Genomic DNA, 18086 nt, shown 5'->3' with positions numbered 1-18086 from the left:
TGATCCTTTTCTCTTTTCAAAATAAAAAGAGTAAAACAACTAGTTTAAGCAAAATCCTCAGTTGGACACTAACATTTTAGGCTTTAGGTTGCTAGAGCTCATACAGCAGATCTATTGGCAAATCAACTCATTTGGCACTTTGTTCAGATTCATTCAATTACAGACACGGGTGTGGTTTTCTAGCCAATCGCTTCAACAAATAAAAATCAGCTGGTATCTTTATTGCAAGCAGAGCTGCTAAATGTCATCTGCCTACCTAGGTCAGCCCACAAGGGTCTAGGCCCGAAACGTCAGCCTTTCTGCTCGGCCTGCTGTGTTCATCCAGCTCTGCACCTTGTTGTCTCGGATTCTCCAGCATCTGCAGTTCCTACTATCTCTCACTCAATTTACTGGATGTTTACAGAGTGACAATGGTGTTTCATTCCATGTGACACAGTACAAGGGACAAACTTAATTGCCTTTTCAGGTTTCTCATATACACTGATATGATCACAGTACTCTTAACACCCAATATAATTTCAATCTCATGCCCACTATAAACTGGTTACTGAGTTCATTGTGGCTTCTTGTAACCACACCTATTGAGAAATGCCCACAGGTCATTTAAAGTTGCGTACGAAATGTGTCTAATATAATTAATTGGAATTTGGATAGGTTTGAGCAAAATGGATGCGTATTTTCCTCTTATGGCAGAACGTAATATGTCAATATTGAATAAATAACATACTCACCATTGAACCCCATTGGCACTGCCACAATGAACCCAATTTTAAAATTACATCATCACTCAAACTGATAGAAAAATTTCAGATCAGAGAAGAATCTTTGGTCTTGAAACGTTAACTCCGTTTCTCAGTCCACAGATGTTGCCTGCTAAGTTTTTCTAGCATTTTCTGCTTTTGTTTAAAATTTCTAGTATCTGCAATACTCTGCTTCCATATCAGCATTTATGTCTAACTCTATAATGATACTCAGATGCAAAGCACGAGGATAATACTGAAGCTGTGGAGCGGTTTCAGTCTTCTACCAACCTCTGGTTTCTCACTCCTTTTTCCATCTTCTTTTTCATCTGACTCTTCAGGAAGCTCCTAAGCAATTCTCTCCCTCCTACCCTGAAACCCTTGCATTTTAAGGTTGTGGTGCACACAACAATCAGTTATGAATCTTGAGGTTTTCTCTTAGCAGAGCAAACAATTTAACTCAAGCAGTCCAGAGGATAATATCTGTGTGTTTCAGCAGGCCAATGGTTTACTCACTTAAACTTTGTTGTTGTACAGCTGATTGCATTGGCCATAAGCCAGTTGGTGAGGGAATACCCTTCCCTTTTGAGCAGCTTCCCAACAACTTAATAGTCTCAATGAATCAGGGACGATATGGAGTAATATGTCATGACCATCACAAAACAGATATACATCACTTGCTCCTAGAGAGCAAAAGCTTCAACATTGAGCAAACGACAGCAGGAAGAGTTGTTGTCCTTGGTGGAGGAAAAAGGAGATCCACTGTGACCATACCTGTGCTGGTGTTGGGCTCCAATTGATGGCACCGATACACGAGGTGAGCATACAAAATAGAGACAGGAGTACTCCAGGCAAACCACAAACCTTTAAAGCCATGTGTTATGGCCACAGCAGATCTCCAACTTCAACTCCATCTTTTTGCCCACTCCCAATATCCCTTGATTCCCAGGGAGACACATCCATCTCAACTTTAATGATATTCAATGGTCATCACCCTGTTGAAATGCACAACCTTATACGTTGTATTTCTCTGAATTTTAGATACAATGTTCTGTCCCTTCTCACTTTCCTCCTTCGCCCTTTTCTTGGGGACACAGCAGGTGCTGCTTCTGCTTTTCCTCATGATTTAGAATCCCGTGAACATTCACGTGTTCAGCAAGCACAACCAACTCTTACAGAAAGGATACTTCACAACCAAACCAAACCAGTCAGTCAAAAAGAAAATCTGGGGCCCAAATCACTCAAAAACAACTAACCACAAACCTTCTGATTGTGACGATTCCTAAAGTTAGCTTGTGAAAGATGCATACTGACTGTTTCCAACATGGTTTGCTGGATGACTAAGAAATTACCTCATTGGTACACAAATACCAATTTCTCAAAAAGTCCTGTTTCAGAGCTGTATACCACCTTTTGCTAATTATCAGTTAGGAAGAAGGGTCACTGGACTACAAATGTCAACTTTGATTTCTCTCCACAGATGCTGCCAGGCCTACTGAATGTTTCCAGCAATTTCCATTTTTGGACCAATGGAATAGTTGAGAATGGAGGGTACAAAAGCATAGGATATCGGAGGTTTTGTACTCATTTGTCATGGGATTCTTATAACCTGCAGGAAGATAAAACTTTTAGCCCATCAGTTTGAGCTGGCATTTAAACCCAAGTCCTAGGGTGGAAGTGATTTGTTCAACAAGCTTTACCATTCATTTTCATCTACCAGTCTGTAACAAAATACATCAACAGAATACAAGGTTTAACAAATCCCAGTCACAACCACCTTTACTCCTCCTCACTTCCCATTTGCCAGATGAATTGGCTAACTTTATGCCAGTGCTCCAGTTTATATTTGGTCAGCTAAGCCAGCAGAACACAAAACCTGCACATTATTTAGAAACCTTGAGATACCAGGAGTAATTGCAAATATTCAGACCATTAGGATGATGATATAGCAGTGTAGATTGAGGATTGATTAATGGACCAAAAATAACAAATGAACCATTTTGAAGGGAGGTGCCACGACGATCAGTGCTTGCTTTACAATGTGTAGCAACGGCTTAGAGGTGACTGAGTACAATACATTCAATTTTATGTTAACAGTAAACGTAAGTGGGAAAGTAAGATGTGTGGAGTCTCAAAAAGGTTTGTAAAGAGATATAAACAAGTTCAGCGGACAAATAGGTAGAGTATGATGTGAGGAAATGTGAAATTATCTACATGAGCAGGAAGACTGGAAAAGCAAAAAATTTCTTTGAAAAGAAAGAGATACAGAGGAATTGTGCGCCCTTGTGCACAAATCATGTTTAATACAGAGATACAGAAAGCAATTTAAAAAGGCTAATGATATGGTATCCTTAATGTAAGAGCGTTGGAGTGAAATAGTATTGAAGTCTTTCTACAATTTTCTTTGGCATTAGTGATATCACATTTGGAGGACAGGTTTTGTCTCCTTACCTAAGGAAGATGTACTTGCCTTGGTGTTGTAAGAAGAGAGATCAAATAGTGTCCCTATACCCTCCAGAGGTTAGAAGAGTAAGAAGTTGTCTCTCAAACAAAATTTTCAGATGGCTTAGCAGGGCAAATGCTGAGACATTGGTGTCCATGGCTGAAGAGTCTAGAATCAAGGCTCATGGTATCAGGGGGGAGGGGAGGGAGGGAGGAGGTGGCCATTTAAAAAGGGACCGACTACAGTAACCCCTCCCCATCCCCATTACCTGACATCGCCCCAACTCAGGGCTGTTCTTGAGATTACCTGTGGACTAGTTTCTTATTTTGAGGCACCAATTTTTGATTTTCAGGAGCTCCTTTTTCATTCTGACAAACTCCCTTATTATTAGGTGATGCAATCAGTTAATATCAATACCTTCTACATTTGAATTGACATCTAAACTCACAAACATGATGAATTCTTTTTTTATTAAAAAAAAACCCAAAGAACTCCAGAAGCAGGAATTCCAAAACAAACAAATTGCTGGAGAAACTGGCAGCATTTGGGGATAGAAAGCAGAGTTAACGTTTTGAGTCCAGTGGCCCATCTTCAGAATAAGAACATTAACTCTACTTTCTGTCCACAGATGCTGTCAGACCTGCTGAGTTTCACCAACAATTTGTTTTTGTCTTGTGAATTCTTCTATTTCTGCAATTTTCAGGAAATAATCATCACAACTCCATTAAACCTTAAGTTGCAACAGACAAGGAAAATGTTAATTTCTTCGACACTACAAATTGGCACAAGACAGCAGATAGGAGTTAACAGCAAATGCTTTTTCCAAAACAATTGACACACCCTGCCCCACACAAAAAAAAAATCACCATAAACACACATTCTGCAGACTGAAGTGAGTTAATGCATTTCCATCACACATGCTCAAAGCTGGAATGTATTAAATTAGACAGTTTAAAGCTTAACTGATCCCAATCCCAATCCCTGATTTAAGTTTAACAACTGACACATTATCTGAAGGGGGATAATAGAGCAAGGTAATAGTAGGTTGTGTGTTTGCTCGATGCAAAGAATGTTAAACAGATCCATCAATGTGATGACTCATGAATTGTGAAATTGTAAGACTGCACTATGGAACAGCAGCAGCTTCAGCACTGTAATGGAGTACTGCAAACTTTGCAAAGCAAAGCATAGCACCCAGGCAACTTAGCTCTGTTTTGCATATGCTCAAAAAAATCTTTAGTTGCTTGAATCCTGCAAATTCGAGTGTGATCTTTTCACAACAATTGGTATAGTTGGCTGGATCCCTGGAGCTTGACAACAAGCACAGGATCGAACATCGACATCAGATGGGTACATAAATTACTTTACCACCTTTAGATAGGGAGGTCAACACATCTGACAGGAAGCCAGTGGGCTAATTCAGGGATCTGAACCAAGGAACAGACCTACAGGTGAAGTAACCAGACACTGCAGCACGTTGATTGTGCTGTTCTGCTTTTTGCTAGGATAAATCGGGTACATTAATGAAGTGATATAGGAACACTGTACAGATATGGCAATGGGTAAACCAGGATCTTCAGACACAAATGACAAAGAATCAAACCAGAAACCCAAGGGTAACTCACTAAATTTCTGACTGAGAAGACCAAAAGTAGCTTTGAACAAAATGATTAAGAGAAGTTGGGACAAACAAGAAGGGTGGAAGAAGCAGACAAGGAGGAAAAGAAAAAGAAGGGAAAATATAAATGGTATGGACAATAGGGCTCTCCTTCTCCTTGCCCACCTCTTTTCAATCCTTCTCTTTTCTCTCCTTCTAAACTCCCTGTTCTGGGACCTCTGCTTTTTGTGATCTTTATAAATGACTTGGATGAGGAAGTGGAAGGGTGGGTTAGTAAGTTTGCCGATGACACGAAGGTTGGTGGAGTTGTGGATAGCGTGGAGGGCTGTTGTAGGTTGCAACAGGGCATTGACAGGATGCAGAGCTGGGCAAAGAAGTGGCAGATGGAATTCAACCCAGAAAAGTGTGAAGTGATTCATTTTAGAGGGTCAAATTTGACTACTGAATACAGAGTTAATGGCAGGATTCTCAGCAGCGTGGAGGAACAGAGGGATCTTGGGGTCCATGTCCATAGATCCCTCAAAGTTGCTATCCAAGTTGATAGGGTTGTAAAGAAGGCATATGGCGTGTTGGTTTTCATTGGCAGGGGAATTGAGTTTAAGAGCTGCAAGGTTATGCTGCAGCTCTATAAAACTCTGGTTAGACCACATTTGGAATAGTGTGTTCAGTTCTGGTAGCCTCATTATAGGAAGGATGTGGAAGCTTTAGAGAGGGTGCAGAGGAGATTTACCAGAATGCTGCCTGGACTGGAGGGCAGGTCTTATGAGGAAAGGTTGAGGGAGCTAGGGCTTTTTTCATTGGAGCAAAGAAGGATGAGAGGTGACTTGATAGAGGTGTACAAGATGATGAGAGGCATCGATAGAGGGGATAGCCAGAGACTTTTTCCCAGGGTGGAAATGACTATTATGAGGGGGCACAATTTTAAAAGGTGATTGGAGGAAGGTATAGGCGAGATGTCAGAGGAAGTTTCTTTACACAGACAGTAATGGACATGTGGAATGCGCTGCTGGCAATGGTAGTGGGGTCAGATACTTTAGAGGCTTTTAAGCGACTCTTGGATAGGCACATGGTGGATAGTAAAATGTAGGGTATGCAGGGTAGTTTGATCTTAGTAGGATAATAGGTCGGCACAGCATGGTGGGCTGAAGGGCCTGTACTGTGCTGTACTGTTCTACGTTCTTAACCCTCATAGCCCCAGGCAAGAGATGACGGCCCTTGGACTTTGCTCACAATAATCCCCTTGCCTCTCAAGGCCCTGCTCGGCTCACAATAATCCCAGCCACACATTCATTGCAGCCAGTGACCATCCCATTCACTCCTTCAATCACAGGGTGGTTGTCAACCTACCAGCAACAGATGAGAAAATCAGCAGTAACGGAGGGGGAATAATAGCATGTGACTGGACCTTCCCATGTACAGGGATAATATTTACCCGAATGTTCACAATCCATCCCCCTGACTTTTGGCCTTTTGGGGCGATTTTGTCTGCCACTCCCATGTATTTTGAGGCCTGCAATCAAGGAGTATGATGGGAAAGTAGAGTGGACAATAAAAGATCAGTCATATTTTTGTCTACCTAGGAAAAACTGCCAAGAATGGCTGCATTCTCTATTGTTATGTTCTGATGAGAGATCATGACCAGAAATATTAACTGTTTCTCTCCATGGATGTTGCTTGAACTGTTGAGCATTTTGAGTTTGTATTTCAGATTTCCAGCATCAATTTATTATTTAAAAACAGAAGATTCTAATGTCAAATTTATACTGTTGTATTAAAATAAAATAATTCATGGCTCTGACAGCCCTGTTAAAGCACAGTCCACGGCCAACCTGCTTGCCATAATCCACTAATGAAAAGCTGACTTACTTCAACTCTCTGCATGTTGCTGCATTAGCAAAGGAACAGATATTTATAGCAATCTCCTGCAAGGCTGACAGGACGTCACACCCAACTGGCAAGAGCAGCTGAAAAGCAAAGGCTGGGAAAAAAAAGGACTAAAGCAAAAATTCTATTTTAAACTTATTTGTATTTTTAGCTTTAATTCCTTGTAATATTGTAATATTCCTTTTTCCTCGATGACCGGATTCTGTGATCATGTACTCAGAGGAAGTGCAAAACTGCAGAGTCTTTTATAATCATCTCAAGACACTTTGCATTTCTTTTATTCATAAACTAATGCCAGTAAGGCTCTGTTTATTGCATTACCCTAGTTGTCCTGGCAACAGCAGCTGCAAAAGCAATTACATTAGCTCTAACGTTTGAAATCATATGTGGGAAGATTGTGATTTCAGGCTAATTATCATCTCGTATTTCTCCAGGGTACTAAGTTCATGATCTGTAATATACAGGAGAGGGAGAAATCACACGCTGAGGTCTTCAGAGCGTGGAAGACAAATTGACTTCTATAACCGTGATAAATCAGTCTTCAAAAGCATTTGTCTTAAAGAGACCGAGAATGTGATGCTTTTTGCAGCCTCAGTATCATTGATGGATAATAACCAATTTGCTTTATTCAGGTTTGCTGCTACAGTGATAGAAATTTAATGAGCAGCTTGATACCCACTGCACTTCCTTGAAAAAGCTTTCCCACTCAACACAATAAATAGCCAGAGGTTTGTTTGGTTTCAGAGCTTCTCAACAAGCACTCCAGCTATGTTCCTGCATTTAGGCTTTTAATTCACTCAAAGCTGCTGTTTCCAACTATATCTCAACTAATCACTCTGCAGTCAGAGAAATAAACTCTTATTGATGTTGAGCATATAATTAATCCCAGTGACAAAGGTGGTAAATTTCAGGAGGTTAAAAACATTAAAAGACCTTTTGCAAACTCTCGCCTTTAAAAACAAGACGGTGTATTTAGTTACATTCATCTCTTGAGATCCATTAACATTTTCCATATATAGGTCAAGCAAGACTGTCATGATTTTGACGGGAATAGGAAGTTGCAAAATGTGTTTCATTTCATTTCATTAATATTTCAGCTCTTTTAGAAAGTAGAATACTGATTTTTTTGATGGAAATGTAGTCACAGCATACATATTAGCATGAACAAAGGATATTCCCTACTCTGAGGGAATATCAGTTATTTGTGATGTAACATATGCATAATATGAATTCATAGATAAAAGACTCCAATGTGACTAATCCTTCAGGAACTGCTTGAAGGCTATAATGCACGTTCACATAATAGCATCTAACGTTCCAAGTACAGAAGTGTCATTTGATTCAAATTAAGAAATATGTAATATTATAATTCAGCAGTGAGTAAATCGGTGTTTTTCTTCCTTACCTACAAAGTGGTTCCATGAAATCTTTGTCAAGAAAATCATGATCTTTCTTTACAGATGCAATGTCAATTGGAAATTGGGAATCTGCAATACATTTAAGATTTTTTAAAAATTATATATCGTACTATATTATGATGAATAAGCAAAACAAAGCTTTCAAAGATAATAAACAATATGTTCTTTACGTAAATACAGAAATTATCTGAAATACCCTGCAGGTCTATCAGCATTTGACAAGAGCAAAGATGTGTTTCACAGCAAAATTATACTTTTTTATATTTTCACTTGGAAATAAGCAAGTTTATTAACAAGATTTTGCGTTTCTTTTTCAGAACAGCAACAAACCAGGAGTATTCTCTTAAAAAGGACACTTAATTTCAAGCTTTGGTGTCATTTTCCAACAGAAAATTACAGAATATATTTGCTGTGTGGCTGACATCATAATCATTGCCTTATTTGATTGGAAAATACAACTTTGTCAAACTCTTGTTCTGAGAGAATGAAGCTCACATCATTAAAGGAATTCTTCATCGGTTAGACTATAAAGTCAGCAATTACAGCAAATATTTAATTTACTTAAACAGATGTGTCAAAATTTCTCATCATGTAGCTGGAGTTCTGATTTTCAGAGACAAACATACTCAGCTGCAGAATTTTTCTACAACAGCATAAATTGGGACATTCCCACAATAATAGCCCTCAAATTCTGACAATCTTGTTTTTAATTACGCTTCTCTATAGTATTTCCTTTAACATATTCCACTGCCAAAGATTCAATTCATCAGCAAAATGATCAACTTAAGATAACACTGAACAGAATACTGCTCCAACAGCCAAGTCACTGGTGTTGGTTAAACAGTTCAACGTTTGGTAAATGAGAATGATGTGTATTCCAAACAGGAAATATAGGATTTTAAGTCTTAAAGTGGGCCTGCAGAAGGAAAATTGACAATGTATGTATGTATGTATGTTATTAAACTAAAATGTAAGGGTAAAGGATTGATGATCAGCATCTTTAGGTAGTCAGCCTTCACATAATCAGTCAAGTCTGACAATTCACATAGATATGACATTTTGCTTCATAGATGATATTCTTTTTAGCCAAACAGATTCAATTTGTTATTCTAGAACGTATGTTGAAATAAGCAAGTGGATTAGCGGCAACAAACCCCAATCTAGGAAGCCTAAATTTTGATTGGCATTTACACTTCTTTACAAGTAGATTCATAAGATTTGACTAGGGTAAACTAGTCAGTAGGAAAGGGGGCAAAACTGGCCCCGATGCATCCATAATTGATCAAGTGTACAGACCAGTAAGGAGTGAAACTAATTATGTCCACACGTGGTTGGACTTTCCTGATCTTCTGAAAGAGCAGTGTGTTACAGAATAAGTAGTTACGCCAAATTATAGAAGGTCAAAACCAAAATAATGCAACCATATAATAAAACAAGTAACATGTATAAACATATATTATATATCATCAGCGAATGGTGTTTTTACTCTATTACTATTGATGTAGATTATAACAGCTTATTTGGTGATTTAACAACAGATTTTGTTAGGAATTACTAATTGCTGGGCTGGTTGTACTGAGCACTGACAGATCTGTTGCTTTTTGGTATTTTCTAACCAAGCTGCTCAGAGATCTTGGAACATACATCTGGAGCAGGTAGGACTGAACTCATTGCTTTTATACTGGTGTTTATCATGCTATCAAGTCTTGTTGATCCACAAGACGTTGTCAGAATGGAAGTCAGATTTCGCAGTGCAAAGACTGGAAGCTGGCTCATGCAATGCAAACACATACTGCACGAGTTTAAAGTAATTAGCTGGAGGATGAAAGATTACCGAATGACAGAGGTAATAAACATTGTGAGATGAATGGACATGTAATGAGAGAAATTTGAGAACTGAAAAATATGAGATACCAAGAATGTAAATAGGTAAAGAAAGAAAAATAACTGAGTTGGGGTGGTGTGGAGAATGGGAAATAAAATCTGCCTTGGATCTTAGACAGTTCTACTTTCTGTCTCATGAGCTTCTTTTGTTAGGTACCCCAAAGCTTCTAGGGGCAGTGGAGGTAATGGGTTGGTATTTGTAATGGGGAATAAATCTTTGGGACTGCAATTGGTAGGGGGTCTGCACCCCTGGTGTATGAGTATTTCTAGCATTTAATGTTTTTATTTATGATCTTTCACCAGTCTATGATATCCATTGCCTCAGAGAAGCTGCAGAGGTAATCTCAAAGCACGTTATATTGCTTGATAGTGAAGTATATTGACCTTCTCATACCCTGAAATAATAGTGCAATATAAAACAATATATTTGTTTACAGAATTAGAGCTGCATATTTAAGAAAATTCACAGCATTATACCATAGTTTAAATCACTTACGTTTGTAGATTGCAAACTCTACATTGAGGTCCCGAAATATAGTTATGACAGTCTTAAGATAAAGTGCAGTCACAACAAGAAAACAGCAGTTGTCTGACATTAAACCCATCTCTGACACAGAAAAATCAATTAAGAAAACCAGCCTGAGAAATGAGTTAACAAGATGTAGAGCTGGATGAACACAGCAGGCCAAGCAGCATGAGAGGAGCAGGAAAGCCAACGTTTCGGGTCGAGACCCTTCTTCAGAAATGGGGGAGGGTCTCGACCCAAAACATCAGCTTTCCTGCTCCTCTGACACTGCTTGGTATGCTGTGTTCATCCAGCTCTACACCTTGTTATCTCAGATTCTCCAGCATCGGCAGTTCCTACTATCTCTGTAACAGCCTGAGAAATGTTTTCTTTTGAAATGTTTGTGAATCACAGTAAACTTGAGAAAAACAGTTCTCAGAGAATTCAAGAAACATTGATTATGTGCTGTGCACACAACCTAAAAAAAATTGGAGTGATATCCTGAAGCAAGTAATTGTCATCTTGAGAGGATTGCTTAGTAACAGCAGAAGCAGATTTCATAAAATCCCAGTTAAGATCAATTGTGCTGCAACCACCTAGAAATTTCAGACGGAACTCCCCTTATATCAGTTCAGAGAATTACAGAAATATATTAACAGGTCAGGCAGTGGTCTGTAAAGAGAAAATATGGGTTATTGTTTCAGATTGCGATAGAGATCTACAGTTAAAAAGTTAAACTAAAATGTGGTCTGGATCACTTTAATTCATTAACACGCTACTAATCCACTTACTGCGGGGATAGTAGCCCTCCATTGGAAAACTGAGCAGTCGATAGATTCTTGCTGATGTGCACGTTGATGTGATGCACATAAATATGGGGCAGGAGGTTCTTGGAATGTCTTAAGGAATTTAAGGCAGAGGGTGTCTGTGTTGGTAAATGCCCAAAAGTGTCTTGAGCAACCTCAGTGCTGCTCATCCTTGCCCTACAAAGGAAAGCAATAAACTTACTGATGGAGGCTGATACAGTTGTATCTCCTGTAGGTTTATAGGGAAAGTCACAGTAGCTTCTCCAAACTGGCCTGTTGGGTCCTGATGACATCATTAATGCCAGGCATGTATACGAAAGGAGGATTTGAGAATTAGGATGGGGTCCTATCCTACTCCTACGCTAAAAATACGCAAGTTAAAAACCACAGGCAGTGAGCTCTTGGCACTTCCAGGACATGCATAAAGTTAATTGCCTTTGAAATTTCCAAGTTTCTACAGGAAGCGGTATTGTGGCACAGTGGTTAGCATTGCTGCCTCAGTGCCAGGGACCCGGGTTTGATTCCAGCCTCAGGTAGCCGTTTGTGTGGAGTTTGCACATTCTCCCAGTGTCTGTGTGGGCTTCCTCTGGTTTTCTCCCACAGTCCACAGATATGCAGGTTAGGTGGATGGGCCATGCTAAATTGCCATTGGTGTTCAAGGATATGCAGGCTAGGTGGGCCTGCATATGGGAAATGCAGGTTACAGGGATAGTGGGTCTGGGTGAGATGCCCTTCAGAGAGTCTGTGTGGACTCGATGGGCCAAATGACTCGTTTCTAAACTGTAGGGATTCTAGGATTCTAAGGATAGGCTATGTTTTCCACTAAAAATGCTATCAAAATAAAGTTCCCATTGTTAAAATTTTCAGAGGTATTTTTGATTCTGCCTTCATTGCTCATCACCGACACCATACATGTCATTTCACTATAAGCATGAAGACAGTGCTCCACTGTACATGCATCTGAAAACACATTTTTAATGCCTGAACTTGTAACGGTGCATGATCCTGATGATTCCCCACACAACTTTGTTCCTTCCCCTATTCCCAAGTGACCCGAACACAATAAGTCAAACTTAAATTTCCACAGTTGCTAACAGCCTTCACTCAAGTGGCTGCTTTGAAAGTTCAGATTGTTGATATCAACACCTCTACAACCAGGTCGCTGATAGAAAATGTCAAACCAAGCCTGATTGTGACTCAGCACTGCCAGTATTCGCAATCTAGCAAACTGAGGCACTTTACCTCATGTTCACGATGCAATTAGAAAAGCATGTAAGCAGTTGTATTTAAATGACTTGCATGGGAGATGGCAAGCACTGGCAGGACATCTACAAAAGCACTGGTTTTAAGAGAATGCGTTTCTGGGTGCTGATCTTCTGCTGCCATTCACATAGGTATTTCCCAGCAACTGGTTCTGGATAGTTATCAGGAACAACAGCGTAATCTTTCTTCTGCCTGCCCTTGGCATATTGAGATCTATTGCCGCACTAGCGGAGATCAACAAAGTTAGTACAGAAGAGAGAGTGCAACCCTGGATTTTTTTGATCCTCTTGCATCCTATAGTACATTTCTGCATTCTGCCATTGGGGAAATCAGTATTCTTTTTCTTATAAGTGACCCTTTCCAGATGATTTGTTTTAATACCCCTTAAATAATTTGCTTCAATAGGAAATTTGTTCTTCACATTAAAAAGTGCATGAGTCCAGGAAGAGGACTTAAACAAGAGCTGGGTTTCTTGGGCAGAATCTTGAGAATTTAGTCAGTGTCATGCGTGCTATTTGAAAACATGTCAATGCACCTATGATGACTCTTAGGAGAGGGGGCTGCCACATCATCTGCCCATTAGGCACTTGAGGACGACAGTGGTGGGCATATGTCTGGATCCAGGTATCAGGTCCCTGTGGCAGAGGTCCCAGCCCAACAACAGCTGCTGGCTAGCCATAGGTAAGCTGATCCTATGCTCAACAGTGTCACATAGAAGGCTATGGCGGCTGCCGAGATTGCAAACCAAAAGACCAAGGACTCAGGCCAAATGTAACTCTAAACTCAATCCATACTCCCGACCTCCACAAGCCAACAAATACCCTGCACTTGTTAATCCAAGAAAGACATTTTTGGGCAGGCGCACTGGCAGCCAGGTTAGTCCCAGCAGTGACAAGCTCGAGACCCTTAAGTGATTGAAGTCCTTAAGTGTTAAGTTCACAATTAGCCACAAGGAGGGATAGTAAGTCAAACATTCCTACCCACAGTTAATTTGGGTGGGGGCAAGATCCTGTCAGAGATTGAGTTTGTTTTCTTTGTGGCTAATTAAATGCCATTCCCAACTTCATCTTCTCTAGGACTATAAGATTCCACCTCTGACCATCGTCAGGAAAATGCACCTGTGACACCAAAGCATGTGCATTTATCCACCTTTACAGGGAGTCATTACTATCTCCAAACCTACCTTCATACAATTGCGCATACTGAGGGAATCCAGCAGCTCTCAACCAGTCACATGCTTCCTTGGCTTCAAACTCTGGGGAAAAAAAGAAAGGCATATTAAAACCGGCTTAACATTCAGACAGAGTTCTATGTTTAATTGCATCTTCCTCAAAAGCAATATATATCAGACTCCACTGGCAGTTAAACAAGGTAGCTCTCACAAATAATGTTCTTTCACTGAATCTGAACAATGTGATTGAAATGCCAAATTTCATGTCAAGAACTCATCGATGGTTTTGGTCTATTTGGATGAGAAGGACATTAACTCAAAATGTACAATTAGGTTTCTGAAAGAAGTAGTAACGATGGATAGAAGGTATACTTTTTCTTTTCAATTTCCTCTTCATTTTACATCTCAGCTACCTTGCAAACCAACACAAGTTCTACAATCAGCATCAGAGGAGCAGGAAAGCTGACGTTTCGGGTCTATCCTCACGTACCATCCCACCAACCTCCGGATCCAACGCATCATCCTCCGACACTTCCGCCATCTGCAATCCGACCCCAATACCAAAGACATTTTTCCCTCCCCACCCTTATCTGCTTTCTGGAGGGACCACTCTCTCCCCGACTCCCTTGTTCGCTCCACACTCCCCACCAGCCCCCCCACACCCGGCACTTTTCCCTGCAACTGCAGGAAGTGCTACACCTGCCCCTACACCTCCCCCCTCACCCCCATCCCAGGCCCTAAGAAGACCTTCCACATCAAACCGATGTTCACCTGCACATCTGCTAATGTGGTATACTGTATCCTCTGTTCAAGATGTGGCCTCCTCTACATCGGGGAAACGAAGCGGAGGCTTGGGGACCGCTTTGCGGAACACCTACACTCGGTTCGCAACAAACAACTGCACCTCCCTGTCGTGAACCATTTCAACTCCCCCTCCCACTCCTTGGATGACATGTCCATCCTGGGCCTCCTGCAGTGCCACAACGATGCCACCTGAAGGTTGCAGGAACAGCACCTCATATTTCGCTTGGGAACCCTGCAGCCCAATGGTATCAATGTGGACTTCACAATCTCCCCTCCCCCGACCACATCCCAAAACTAGCCCAGCTCGCACCCGCCTCCCTAACTTGTCCTCCCACCTATCTACTCCTCCCACCTCAAGCTCCACCCCCATCTCCTACCTACTAGCCTCATCCTGCCTCCTTGACCTGTCCATTCTCCCTGGACCGACCTATCTCCTCCCTAACTCCCCACCTACACTCAACTTTACTGGCTCCAACCCCACCTTCTTGACCTGCCCATCTCCTCTCCTTTATCCATCTTCTATCCGCCTCCCCCTCTCTCCCTATTTATTTCAGAATCCCTTTCCCCTTCCCCTCCCCCATTTCCCAAGAAGGGTCTAGACCCGAAACATCAGCTTTCCTACTCCTCTGATGCTGCTTGGCCTGCTGTGTTCATCCAGCTCTACACCTTGTCGTCTCAGATTCTACAGCATCGGCAGTTCCTACTATCTTAGCAACAAGTTCTACAATACTGTGCAAGGCTGTAGATAAAGAGAAAATGGTCACGGCACTGATAACCAGATAGACAGTATCATGAATTCAAGCATTTTTAAATGGTCCATTCTGTTTAGAGGGTGTGCAAAATTGAAATGTGTATCAGTGCTGGTGTTGTTCATAACAATGAAATCACACAGCATAAAGATCAATAGTAGTTTATGTGGCGGGCACTGTTTCAGCAGCTAATTAATCCGTCTGGAAGAAAGCACTGTCAGTCAATCTTCTGATAATGTTTTACCATCTGCTGGTTATAAATGACTAGGACATGAAATGTAGGACAATCTTAGTTTTCAAAAGTCATATGCCGTTTCGGTGTTAGAATCTGTTGTTTTCTGATCAGGGAAAAGGTTATCTTGATGCTATTGCAATTATACCCTTCACTGCCACTTGCCCATTTTTTGTGATCTGATCCTAACCCAGGAGCTGGAATTTGCAGCAAGTCAGCCTGACGTCTGGGGGTGAATTTTACCCCCTCCCCCAAATCCCAGCATATTTGAAGAGTTGCTGAGGACTGCCAAATTTGATGACATAAAAGGTAGATAAGAATGCAAGTTGTGAAGGGGACACAAGGAGATCACAAAAAATATTGATCGCTTAAGTGATTCGGCAAAGGTTTGCAAATTGAGTATGATGTGCAAAAATGAAGTGTCTATTTTGGAAAGAAGGCCACACAAGCAGCATAGTATCTCAGTGTTTCCATGGTGAGAGATTGCAGAACTCAGATGCAGCAAGGTCTAGGTGTCTCCATGGAAGAATCACAAAGGGTTAGTATGCAGGTACAGAAAGTAATTAGGACAGCCAAAAGAATACTATTTAGCATTGGGGATTTTGAATACAAAAAAGTAAGGAGGTTGTGTGTCAATACAGGCACTGGTGAGACCTATCCATGCATGTTATAACACATGACTGGGACAGGTGGGGCTTGACGTCTGGGATTGACCCAGAGGTAGACACGCTATTACTGTGCCACAAGAGCCCGTTTTTAAATGTACTTTAATACCATTCTATTATGACACCAATAGAATACTCTTGCAATGTGATCAGATCTGTAGATTGATAGATGTGATGGGCAAGGCTGATAAACAATGCTAAGCGATCAGATCCATTAAATCAAAAGTTGGCAACTGCATTCTCTTCTAAAAAGGAGCATTATCATCTTCCTGAATTTGCCTTTTTGAAAGTAAAATCCTTGGTTAAAGGATAAGCACTTCTTCACAAAGGGTGACCTGTATAGTTACAGCAATAATAATTCTGGTGTCAATCAGGTTGGAATTAGATAATAAATTAGGCAGACTGTACTTTATATTCAGTGGGGTGCATGACCTTTCTCATCTATACTGATCTTTTGAATCAAAAAGACTGTCTGTTTTAGGCACCAGGTGCATACAATAGCTTACAGATGACCTCATAAGCAGTGTCTAGCTTCACACATTTTAATTAATCTTGCTTGTACCCTAAAGGGGGAAAATGAAATGTCAAGCACCACAGTACTGAAAGACTTTCAATTACTGCTAACACGGTAGATATTCGGAAACAGCTATTCCTGGATTTCAACAATCTGAAAAAATGTACTGCTTACATTAACATAACAGTCCAACACTAAAAAAAAAATCACTATCGAAAGCAAATCTGTTCAGCACTCCTAAAAAAAATCATCTAAGCATACCATTACATATCTTTCAGTAATTTCTCTCCAAGTAAGCATCTCATGGTATTTTGAAAGCTTTTATATATACATCTTTTAAAATAAACAAAGAATTGGAAGATGATCTTTGTATTTCCTATTTCTTCAGAATAACATATTTAAAAAGCTGGTGATTAGGACATTTTAGATCAAGGAACACAAATACACATCCCATGAGACTTTCAAACAGTGCTTTAATCAGAATGTGAAACAGAATGATTTTTTAAAAAACACATCACAATCAAAATAGAACTGGCATCATTATTCGGAAAAATAATAAATCAACCCTATCTACCAGTGGTAATGTGGATAATGATTTAATTCAGTTGCACTCCAACAATAAAAATTTGCCATGAGGAGCAATCACAACAAAATGACGGATGAAGATGATAGAATCCAATGAATGAAATCCTTGGCATGGTACCATATCAACCACACACAGCGTTGGAGACATATGTCTTCTAAAAATAAACTCATTCAATATCTGGCTGGCAGGCTAGCAATGGACGATAAAGTGGTGTCTCTCTGTGGAAAATTTTCAAGTTGCAGCCAGTTAGAAGGGCATGCAGAGGGAATCGCCAATATTTTGCAGCAGTGTCAGGGATGATAGAAAGAAGAAGTTTATAATGGTGTCAGTGCAGTTGTCCATGGTAAAGAATCTCAACTTCATTTAACTCCTGTTCCCAGATGTATAATTGTGAAGTCTGACAGTGCTAGAAGAGGCTCACATTTACATGTCATTCTGAAGGAATGGACACAACTAGGATAATCCACTCTAATTTATTTGATAGTCCCAACTATAGCCTCATTGGTATTACCCGCTATATAACATTTCATAAATCAGTCATACATCACAGAAGAGGCCTTTCAGCCTATCGAATCTACACCAACCTATCTACACATACTACTTTCCAGCACTTGGTCCCTAGCCTTGAATGTTGTGACATTTCAAATGCTCATCCACACATACTTTTTCTAAGGTTGTGAAGCAATGTCTGCCAGAAAGGATACTAGACTACTAAAACAATAAACTTTAGATTATCAAACTGAGGATGCTTCTGAGAGCCCTGAAGAAGTGTTATCCTGAACTCAAAACATTCTGTTTCTATTT

The 18086-nt window shown here is 40.4% G+C and overlaps 1 protein-coding gene across 4 annotated transcripts in view; it reads right to left on the bottom strand.

The window, feature by feature from the left end:
• Positions 1–18086, bottom strand: part of stard13b (StAR-related lipid transfer (START) domain containing 13b) — a 450686-nt gene that overhangs the window by 36575 nt on the left and 396025 nt on the right. For all 4 annotated transcript variants that reach the window (XM_048598023.1, XM_048598026.1, XM_048598024.1 and 1 more), the window contains 2 exons: positions 13745–13816; positions 8091–8172 (listed from right to left, as the gene is read on the bottom strand). In XM_048598023.1, the coding sequence (XP_048453980.1) occupies positions 8091–8172; positions 13745–13816 (154 nt within the window). The remainder of the gene's footprint in view (positions 1–8090; positions 8173–13744; positions 13817–18086) is intronic.

This window comes from Rhincodon typus, chromosome 6 (genome assembly GCF_021869965.1).
Source record: "Rhincodon typus isolate 14 chromosome 6, sRhiTyp1.1, whole genome shotgun sequence".
In the NCBI taxonomy this organism is placed as follows: Eukaryota; Metazoa; Chordata; class Chondrichthyes; order Orectolobiformes; family Rhincodontidae; genus Rhincodon; species Rhincodon typus.
This window is presented reverse-complemented; position numbering and strand designations above follow the sequence as displayed.